The sequence below is a fragment of the Rhinopithecus bieti genome, unplaced genomic scaffold (genome assembly GCF_001698545.2).
Source record: "Rhinopithecus bieti isolate Rb0 unplaced genomic scaffold, ASM169854v2 scaffold_20891, whole genome shotgun sequence".
In the NCBI taxonomy this organism is placed as follows: domain Eukaryota; kingdom Metazoa; phylum Chordata; class Mammalia; order Primates; family Cercopithecidae; genus Rhinopithecus; species Rhinopithecus bieti.
The window spans coordinates 953,483-964,868 of record NW_016810137.1 but is presented as its reverse complement, the minus strand read 5'-3'; the positions used below and the strand labels follow the sequence as shown (position 1 = coordinate 964,868).

Genomic DNA, 11,386 nt, shown 5'->3' with positions numbered 1-11,386 from the left:
AGGGAGGGGGTGGGAGGGAGGGAGGGAGGGAGGAAGGAAGGAAGGAAGGAAAGAAGGAAAAAACACAGCAGGCAGAGACAGGTCAGTGGAGAAAAGAACAGAGAGGGGTCTAGAGCAAGCAGGACAAAAGGCAGTTATGAGAGAGACTGAAGAACTGATCATGTGCTTCTGCAGATTCAGACACAGCCAAGGGGTCAGTTCCTACCACTAGCCTGTCTCTACTTGACCCCTAATTAGAACCAAGAAAAAAACAAAATTCATACTTTTACCTGTTGCAAATGCCTTCCCACAGCCTGCATGCTCACACTGATAAGGCCGATCTCCTGTGTGTGACCTCTCATGGACCTGTGATTAAAATGCAGCCATGATTCTATTTCCTTTACCTATTCCTCAGGAATATGGTTGCAACACAGACCTACTTTTTCCCACACTGCTAAATGATTTTGTTGTATGCTTTTTTTTCCTTATCAAAAAGATAACTTCACAAAAACGATAGCCCAATAGTTCTCAATATAGACCTAAATGTTAAATATTAAGAGATACCTACTAATAATATTTTAAGTAAGGAACAGGAACGTTTGAGGCGTGAGCTTTCTCGAGTGGTCAAAGGTGTTTGCACGAAACATACACATGATGAGAAACTAGAAGCAGGGGGCTGGGAGAGGCTACACAACGTAAGGTTAAGAGTGTGGAGGCTGCTGCTAGAGGGGCCTGGATCTGAGGCAAGGATCCACCACTGCCCAGTGGTGTGGACATGGGCACTTGCCTTCTCTAAGCCTCAAAGGCCTCTCTGAAAAGTGGGGACACAACAGTATCTACCATAGAGGGTTGCTGTGACAAATGAGTAACAATGACAACGGCTAACATTTACTGAACGTTTACCACATCAGGCCACTCTTTTTACTTTATGTGTATGGTATTAATTTATTTAATTTTTAAAACCACTCTGAGAGGGAGATAACTCTTAGGATCCAATTTTATAGATGAGGAAAATGAGGTACTAAGAGGTCAACTAACATGCCAAGGTAACTGATAAATAATGAAGATGGGCCCTAGGGTCACTATTCCAGATATGCTAAGAGCATACTTCGTGACACATTGAAAGTTCTTTAACAAATCTTAGCTATTATTGAGTCATGGTATGTTCTGTTACGTATAGCAACAAGTGAAATAATAATACTTAGCCCAAATATTTATGTATTTATTATTATTTTTTTGAGATGGAGTTTCGCTTTTTGCTGCCCAGGCTGGAGTGCAGTGGCACAATCTTGGTCCACTGCAACCTCTGCCTCCCGGGTTCAAGCAATTCTCCTGTCTCAGCCTCCCGAGTAGCTGGGATTACAGGCGCCTGCCACCGCGCCCGGCTAATTTTGTATTTTTAGTAGAGACAGGGTTTCACCATGTGGCCAGGCTGGTCTCGAACTCCTGACCTCAGGTGATCCACCCACCTCGGCCTCCCAAAGTATCAGGATTACAGGCGTGAGCCACCGCGCCCAGCCTTAGCCCAAATATTTACAAGACAAATTAACACCAACTTTTGCTAAACTTCAGTGAATTAACAGAGATGTGTGACTACACACATATCTCTCATATAATTATATGGATTTCATACTTGACAACATATATTCAAATATGTAGAGTACCTACCATGTGCCAGGTAGTATCTTGGACACTAGGAATACAAGATGAAAAAAACACAGTCCAAGCCCTCAAAAAATTAACAGTCTCTAAAGTCTGCATAGGTTTTTACATGTCTGTGTATGAGTGTGACCAAGTCCCAGTATCTTGATAACTGGGACAAAACAGTGGCATCTGAATTACACAAAAATATGATCTTAGTATTTAATATCCTAGGTATTCGCATAACCAGATAGAACATTTCTTTTATATATACCTTGAGATGATGAGCTGTTGTATATAATTTTCCACATCCATCATATTCACATCGAAATGCCTTCTCTCCACTCTGCTGAGATTTAGCAGTTACTCTTGCAGCATGTCCTTGTAAAACAATCTAAATAAAACAAATAGTATCATTTAAATTACTTAAGCCAGGCACAGTGGCTCATGCCAGTAATTCTAGCACATGGGGAGGCAGAGGTAGGCGGATCATTTGAGCCCAGGAGTTCAAGACCAGCCTGGGCAACACGGCAAAACCCTGTCTCTATATAAAAAAATATTAAAAAGTTACCCCGGTGTAGTGGTGCATCTGTGGTTTCCAGGTACTTGGGAAGCTGAGGTGGGAGGATCACCTGAGCCCAGGGAGGTCAAGGCTGCAGTGTGCTGTGATTGCACCACTGCACTCCAGCCTGGGTGACAGAGTGAGACCTGTCTCAATCAATCCATCAATAATACAGAAATAAAATAGATAAATTATGATTTTCAGAATAAAAAAGATAAAACTGTTATGTGGGTTTCCAATCTCAGGTCATCACTTTATTAGGATTCTCACCCTAAGTCAGTCAGGTTAATTCCATTGCATGGCTGAAGTCAGTGACTCTGAAAGTACAGCAGTCAAAAGGAGAGTCACAGAAATATACAGCTGGAGCTCACAGGTCTATTCCCATTCTAGAAAATCAACCTAAGTAGCATTTTCATTGGATGCAGGTATTCCTTGATATACTCAAGTGATCCGTCTACCTGCTTTTTTTAGAACCTGTGTCCTAAAAACAATGTCAGAAGTGTTTTCAATTTCAAAAGCAATGAGAAAGGGAGGAATTAGATCATCTGAGTCACCTATAGGAAATATTGCAATCCATACAAAAAAATTACTACTCTGTACTTATATTCACTAGAAGATCATTTTTCTGGGATGTAATACCATAAAAATCCAAACACTGATTTTAAAGGCTTTTAAAATAGAAATTAAAGTATCATAAAAATTGAAGAATGACTTTCTACTCTGTGGGCCATGTGGTGATAGTGTTGCAACATCCTATCTCTGCAGACTGTCACACATGGCACACAATTCTGGGTAATGACCTACTACTACAATTACACACATCCCAGAATGGTAAGGGGAGAGAAAGGAGGAGTTACAGAGGCTAGAATAACGGTGGGGGAATTGAGAAGTGCCCTGCATTAGGTGACAAGAATATAGAAAGACTTTGACTTTTCCTTGTAATATAAATCAACTAAAACACAAGCAGGAGAGATCTCAGTGTAACTGTTAAATTACAAGCTATTTATTTTGTCATCCCCATACTGTGGTATGTCTATTAAACGTTGCAGACCATAATTTTCTTTTTTTAAAAATTTTTTTATTATTATACGCAGACCATAATTTTCTGAATGAAGGTAGATCTGTTGATAAAATATTTGTATAAAAGTATGCATAGGCTAGGTGCAGTGGCTCACGCCTATAATCCCAGCACTTTGTGAGGCCAAGGTGGGCGCGTCACGAGGTCAAGAGATCGAGACCATCCTGGCCAACATGGTGAAACCTTGTCTCTACTAAAAATACAAAAATTAGCTGGGTGTGGAGGTGCACAGGCCTATAGTCCAGGCTACTCGGGAGGCTGAGGCAGAAGAATCGCTTGAACCCAGGAGGCGGAGGTTGCAGAGAGCCGAGATCGCGCCACTGCACTCCAGCCTGGAGACAGAGTGAGATTCCGTCTCAAAAAAAAAAAAGTATGCATAATTCCCAATGGGCAAAAGGGAAATGTTCATTACAGACTGAAAAGTGCCTATACAAAGAATAATGTAATTCTATATCTTTTCTGCCTAGAAAATTTCATCTCCCTACTTCCATGAGGCCTGTTCTCATCATTCCAAACACAGATGATTCTTCACTTCCTCAGCAAACCTGTGATATTTAGCTTATATCACTAGTATGAAACTTGACCTTCACACTGTCTTATTGTAAAGATATTTATATTTCCTTCTCTTCCCTATTAGTCTATCAGTTACTTGAAGTCAAGAACTGTGTCTTATATGCCTTCATAACTCACAGTGCTAGGTTCACCCTGAAAATGTCATACGATTTATAAAAGGATTCATACCACTAAAATATATGAACAGAATTACAAGAAATTTTCTTTTAGGGGTATTTTAAAGTTCTAAAATTAAGATTGTGGTAACTGTTCAATTTTTTGAATTTACTAAAAACCACTAAGCTGTACACTCTAAATGGGTAAATTTAAGTATGTAGGCTGTGTCAGGCACAGTAGCTCAGGCCTGTAATCTCAACACTTTGGGATGCCAAGGTGGGTGGATCACCTGAGGTCGAGTTTGAGACCAGTCTGACAAACACTGTCTCTACTAAAAATACAAAATTAGGGCTGGGTGCAGTGGCTCACGACTGTAATCCCAGCACTCTGGGAGGCCAAGGTAGGCGAATTCACCTGAGCTCGGGAGTTCCAGACCAGCCTAGCCAACACGGTGAAACCCTGTCTCTACTAAAAATTACAAAAAATAGGTGGGCGTTGTGGCATGTGCTTATAATTCCAGCTACCAGGGAGACAGCGGCAGGAGACTCGCTTGAACCTGGGAGGCAGAAGATGCAGTGAGCCGAGATCACGCCACTGCACTCCAGCCTGGGAAACAAGCAAGACTCCGTCTCAAAAAAAAAAAAAAAAAAAAAAAAAGCTAGGTGTGGTGGCGAATGCCTGTAATCTCAGCTACTTGGGAGGCTGAGGCAGAAGAATCACTTGAACCCAGGAAGTAGAGGTTGCACTGAGCTAAGATCATGCCATTGCACTACAGCCTGGGCAATAAGAGCAAAACTCCATCTCAAACAAACAAACAAAAATAAATAAATAGTATGTAGGCTGGGCACAGTGGCTCAAGCCTATAATCCCAGCACTTTTGGAGGCCAAGGAAGGCAGATCATTTGAGATCAGGAGTTCGAGACTAGCCTGGGCAAATGGCGAAACCCCATTTCTACAAAAAATGCAAAAACATCAACTGTGCATGGTGGCACCTGCCTATAATTCCAGCTACTCAGAACTGAGGTGAGAGGATTGTTCGAGTCCAGGAGGTTAGATTGCAGCAAGCTGTGTTTGTGCCACTGCACTCCAACCTGGGTGACAGAGTGAGACACCTTTCTTTTTTTTGAGACGGAGTCTCGCTCTGTCGCCCAGGCTGGAGTGTAGTGGCACAATCTCAGCTCACTGCAAGCTCCGCCTCCCGGGTTCATGTCATTCTCCTGCCTTAGCCTCCCGAGTAGGTGGGACTACAGGTGCCCGCCACTATGCCCAGCTAATTTTTTTTTGTAATTTTAGTAGAGATGGGGTTTCACCATGTTAGCCAGGATGGTCTTGATCTCCTGACCTTGTGATCTGCCTGCCTTGGCCTCCCAAAGTGCTGGGATTACAGGTCTGAGCCACCGTGCCCAGCTGACACCTGTCTTAATAAACAAAAAAGTAATACAGAAATATAATAGATATTGAGACCCTGTCTCAAAAATTAAAAAAAAAAAAAAGTATGTAAAATATATCTTGTTTTAAGAAACTGGAGTCTTGCTATGTTGTCCACACTAGATTCAAGTTCTTGGGTTCAAGGAATCCTCCTGTCTCAGCTTCCTGAATAGCTGGGACTACAGGCATGTAACACTGTGCCCAGCTAGTATGTGAAATATATCTTAATAAAACTATAAGAAATGGAAATCAAATATTATTAGAACAAAAAGGTTTCTTAGGCCAAATGCAGTGGTTCATGCCTATAATTCCAACACTTTAGGAGGCCAAGGTGGGAGGATCGTTTGAACCCAGGAGTTTGAGAACAGCATGGGAAACATGGGGGAACCCCCATCTCTGCAAAAGATAAAAAACTAGCTGGGTGTGGCGGTGTGTACCTGTGGTCCCAGCTAATTGGGAGGCTGAGGTGGGAGGATCACCTGAGCCTTGGGAGATCAAGGCTGCAGTAAGCTATGATCACCCCATTGCACTCCAGCTTGGGCGTCAGAATGAGATCCTGTCTCAAAAAAATCAGTTTCTATTTACTTCTCATGAAAACAGAAGAGCCTCTATGAACCCTTTAAAAATTAGCTATTATTTTGATAACTTCATTATTATTTTTTTCATGTATTGTAACAGCAACACATGTACTCTGGAGGAATCTGGATACCATAGTGAAGAACAAAAAGTTCAACCAGGCACAGTAGCTCACATCTGTAATCCCAGCACTTTTGAGAGATTGAGGCAGGTGGATCACTTGAGCCCAGGAGTTGGAGACCAGTCTGGGCAACATGGCAAAACCCCATTTCTACAAAAAAATACAAAAATTAGCTGGGCATAGTGCTGTGTGCCTGTCATCCCAGCTACTTGAGGGGCTGAGGCAGGAGGATTACTTGAACCCAGGAGGTTGAGGCTGCAGTGAGCCAAGATTGTGCCACTGCCCTCAGCCTGGGTAATAAATGAGACCCTGTCTCAAAAAAAAAAAAAAAAGAAAAAAGGAAAAAGAAAAAAAAGGCTCAAGCGTGTTATAATTCCACCATCCAGGGAAAACCACTGTCAACTTCCTGGTCTATTTCCATTTAGGATTTTTTATTTATTTATTTTAGAGATGGGGTCTCACTCTGTCGCTCAGGCTAGAATACAGTGGCACAATCAGCTCACTGCACCCTCCAACTCCTGGGCTCAAGTGATCCTCTTGCCTAGCCTCCCATGTAATTAGGACAACAGGTGTGTACCACCATGCTCAGTTTGTTTAAAAAAAAAAAAAATTGTACAGATGGAGTCTTGTCATGTTGTCTAGGCTGGTCTTGAACTCCTGGCCTCAAGCAATCCTCCTGCCTCAGCCTCCCAAAGTGTTTGGATTACAGATGTGGGCCACGTGCCCAGCCCAGTGTTTTTTAAATACACATATAAGTGTAGAGCTTTATTTTAGTAGAATTGGCATCAGGCTTTATATGATTTGTAAAGGCAGATTTCAACTGACGAAAGACTCCAAATTAAGAGAAAAGGACTCTTCTTCCTGTTCTCTTCCCCTCCTCTCTAAGAGCACTATGAAATGAAAGTGCTTACCACCTTTCCACATCTGCCAAACTAAGCCCAGCTGCTCACACCTTCAGACTAGGTAGCAGCAGCAAATAATCCCTGAGAGACCCATATCTGAATCTTTTCTGTTCTTCTATTGCTTCCTCCTAAGCCAATTTATTAGGAGCTTCAATTCTGGTATGAAACATGTACCAGGAATTTGGCATCTAATTTAGTTAAGCCAAGGAAACAATGCTGAATTCCTAACCAATGATGAGTATTGGAAATTTTTTCCAAAAATGTACTTGTTTTTGCTCCCATTCTTAATGTCTATAGTGGAGACTTTAAGAACTTACAGTAGTAAAATAAGGGTCAGAAAATTCAGTTTAGGGAGAACTACTGAGGTTTCTGAAAGTGTGCCTATGGGGTGGGGACATGGGTGATAACAGCAAGGTTTCGTATTTCTAAGCCAGCTGAAGTCACTAGCATTTGGCATGCTATGAGAACTATTAGTAACGGCAGTGTCCAACAGAATTATTTCCACTACTATCTCATCACCCAAAACAGCCCTCTCTTAAAGGCATTCTCACAAAGTGCAGTAGGATGAATACCTGTACAAACACCCAACTAACAAAAGGAATCTCTGGAAAGAAAACTACAAAAATAGCAATGACCTACGGTATATAGTAGTTGGAAAAATAAAAGGCCAGGAAGACACAGTCAAAAAGTCATTCTGGCTTTTATCTCAATGCATACAGTATTTGGGTGTGACAGGATTCCCTCTCTTTTTATTGGAAATGTTTCCTTGCAAAGCTCTTTATCTCCAATCTAGGCTAGCATTTACCTTCTCAATTCCCAAATAAATGTTTTTTTTCTATTTGGAAACTGCTTTGTATCTGTACCTTATTCTATTTCCAATAAACTACCCTTTATACCTATCCCTCCATCACAACTCCCTACCACTTCCTATCACACAACATTGTAAAATAATAAATGTTTAATAAATGATTGGCTAAATACCTACTTCCTAAAATGATAAATAAAATACTGTTCCTGCCTTTGTAGGGCTCTCAGTCTAGCTAGTAAAACTGTGCTATTAATGAAGGATTATAAGAGAACATAATAATTGCTATCACAGGAGTCTATGAAAAGATCTCACAGGGCAAAATGCAAAAGTAGGGAGATGTAGGTTACGGCAAGCTGTCTAGGGGTGAAATTTGAAGGCTGAAGAAGATGACTGGGGAGTGCTGTCCAGGCAGAAGGAACAGTATGATCAAAGGTTTAGAGCATATCGGCCAGGCGCGGTGGCTCAAGCCTGTAATCCCAGGATTTTGGGAGGCCGAGACGAGCGGATCACGAGGTCAGGAGATCGAGACCATCCTGGCTAACACAATGAAACCCCGTCTCTACTAAAAAAATACAAAAAACTAGCCGAGTGAGGTGGCAGGCACCTGTAGTCCCAGCTACTTGGGAGGCTGAGGCAGGAGAATGGCGTAAGCCCGGGAGGCGGAGCTTGCAGTGAGCCGAGATCGCGCCACTGCACTCCAGCCTGGGCGACAGAGCGAGACTCCATCTCAACAACAACAACAACAAAAAGGTTTAGAGTATATCTAGAAGAAGTGGAAACAACATGAGAGTATTATGCTTACATAATAGAATGAGTTTCATGAAAATGAAAGTTTAGGACCAAGTTTGTGAAAAGCAATAGATGCTACCTGGAACAGTAAGCCTAGACAATGAAAGCCAAAGGAAGGTGTTAAAAATTTTTAAGTAAGGGACAAGCCAAGATCAGCTCTGTGTTTTTTATTATTATTATTATTATTATTATTTTTGAGACAGGGTCTCGTTCTGTTGCCCACAATGGAGTGCAGTGGTGCAATCTCAGGTCACTGCAACCTCCGCCTCACAGATTGAAGCAATTCTTGTGTCTCAGCCTCCCGAACAGCTGGGACTACAGGTGCGTGCCACCATGCCTGGCTATCTGCATTTCAGAAAGATAACTACAGTAATGGCGGGGAACAGATTGAAAAGACAAATAAGGTAGGGAAACCAAAAGAAGTTTGTATAATCATAAACATGCAGGAAAGAAGTGATAAAAACAAACCCAGGATAACGACTGTGGAAAAGAAAGCAATAGCTGATTCTACAGATGTTTTAGGGGCAAAAATGGACAGAATCCAAAACTCAAAAGCTAAATTAAAAGACCAAAACTATAATAGGTACTTCAGGGTTATGTAGCATGAGATATGTGCAGTCTCTGTCAAAGAAACAGCAATCTGATATATCATCACAAGGGAAAACTCTCAAGGGCAATTTTGAAGCTAACACCAGGGAAATATTAATCAGCTTCCAAGAACCATGTATAGAAAATGACTTAACTGGTATTTAACGTATGTTCTGAGAATTAAGACATAACCTTAGCTCTGCCATAAATTCATCATGTAACATTGTGCAAGATACATAGGGCGTACCTGCCTGTCTATAAAGAACATATTGTGGCCAGGTGCGGTGGCTCAAGCCTGTAATCCCAGCACTTTGGGAGGCCGAGGCAGGCAGATCACCTGAGGTCAGGAGTTCGAGACCAGCCTGGCCAATGTGGTGAAATCCCATCTCTACTAAAATACAAAATTAGCCGGGCGTGGTGGCAGGCACCTGTAATCCCAGCTACTCGGGAGGCTGAGGCAGGAGAATTGCTCGAACCTGAGAGTCGGAGGTTGGAGTGAGCCAAGATTGTGCCTTTGCACTCCCGCCTGGGTGACAAGAGTGAAACTCCATCTCAAAAAAAAAAAAAAAAAAAAAAGGGCCGAGTGCAGTGGTTCACACCCGTAATCCCAGAACTTTGGGAGGCTGAGGCAGGCGGATCACGAGACCATCCTGGCTAACACAGTGAAACCCTGTCTCTACTAAAAACACAAAAAATTAGCCAGGCATGGAGGCGGGCGCCTGTAGTCCCAGCTACTCGGGAGGCTGAGGCAGGAGAATTGCCTGAACCCAAGAGGCAAAGGCTACAGTGAGCCGAGATTGTGCAACTGCACTCCAGCCTGGGTGACAGATGAGACTCTGTCTCAAAACACGCACGCACACACACACACACACACACATTGTTCTAAGTCAGTAATGTTTTTTTTTTTTTTGAAGGAGTCAAACACCTTTGGCAGATAAAATCTTACACAGCATTCTGCTGTGTAAAACAGACAAAGGAACTGGAGCTGTTGGCCTTGGCAGATGAGAGTAGATCAGAGATCTGCAAGTCCCTGACAGGACTACTGAAACCTCAAAAAACAGGGCTTGAAAAGCCCATACTAGACAGATAACCTAAGTCCTTTTGGGCTTAAACAATCTAGGAGGTACTAATTATATTAGCACCTAGGACCACTATATTCTAAAGAGGTGCAAATTCCAGAGGTAGATACAGGACTGGAGCTAATATTAAATTCCAAGGTGACCTCAATAATACAGAGGCTAACTGGCATTTACTGAGCAGTTGCATTTATGTGATGCACTGTGGTGGCTGCTTTACACATACTGTCTAATTGGCCCCCCTGGCTATCCAATGAATTCAATATTATCTATGATTTACAAATAGAAAAAATGAGACTCAGAGGGGTTAAGTAATGTAACTTGCCCATGGCCAAAAGCTGAGAAGTGAGATCTGAAGGAGTTTGGCTCTAGAGCTCAAGCTATTAACCCACCAGGTTTCAGGATGCTGTAGTCTAGTGGGACCTACCTAACTAGCAGACCTTCTGTAATTATAGAGTGAGAGACTCAGTAGGGCTGAGGATAAATATTGCATTATATTGTCTGGTTTAGTACTTATAATCCCATTTACTGTAATGGCCTAATGCACATGGCAGATATAACTTACAATCTGGTGTTTGTTAACTTGTATGATATAAATAATCTATATTCTTGGGGGAGGATAAAATAAAAACAACTTGAATTTTAAAAAACGTGTTCTCTTTGAAGAAAGGAAACAATCCTAGAAGTGTGGCACCAGAGGAACTTCTAAGGAACCATAAGACACATCAGCACTGCCAGGAAGATTAAAAAACAAAAACAAGGCGGGGCATGGTGGCTCCTGCCTATAATCCTTGGGAGGCCGAGCTAGGCGGATCACGTGAGGGCAGGAGTTCAGACCAGCCTGGCCAACATGGCGAAACCTTGTTTCTACTAAAAATACAAAAATTAGCTGGGCATGGTGGTGTGAGCCTGTAATCCCTGCTACTTGGGAAGCTGAGGCATGAGAATCACTTGAACCCGGGAGGCAGAGGTTGCAGTGAGCCGAGATTGTGCCACTCTACTCCAGCCTGGGTGATAGAGTGAGACTCTTCTCAAAAAAAAAAAAAAAAAAAAAAAAAGAGAGAGAGAAAACAAAACAAAGCCGATTTCTAACAATAATTATTATCAGGCAGTAAATCTCTCACTTTTATTTTTTACTAATCTATACCATTTGAATTTTCTAAACATAA

General features: G+C 42.0%; 1 protein-coding gene across 5 annotated transcripts in view; it reads right to left on the bottom strand.

The window, feature by feature from the left end:
• ZNF143 (zinc finger protein 143) overlaps window positions 1-11,386 on the bottom strand; it is a 64,542-nt gene that overhangs the window by 30,218 nt on the left and 22,938 nt on the right. For all 5 annotated transcript variants that reach the window (XM_017891447.1, XM_017891452.1, XM_017891448.1 and 2 more), the window contains exons 7-8: window positions 1,895-2,014; window positions 270-345 (exon numbers count right to left, since the gene is read on the bottom strand). In XM_017891447.1, coding sequence (XP_017746936.1) covers window positions 270-345; window positions 1,895-2,014 — 196 coding nt within the window. The remainder of the gene's footprint in view (window positions 1-269; window positions 346-1,894; window positions 2,015-11,386) is intronic.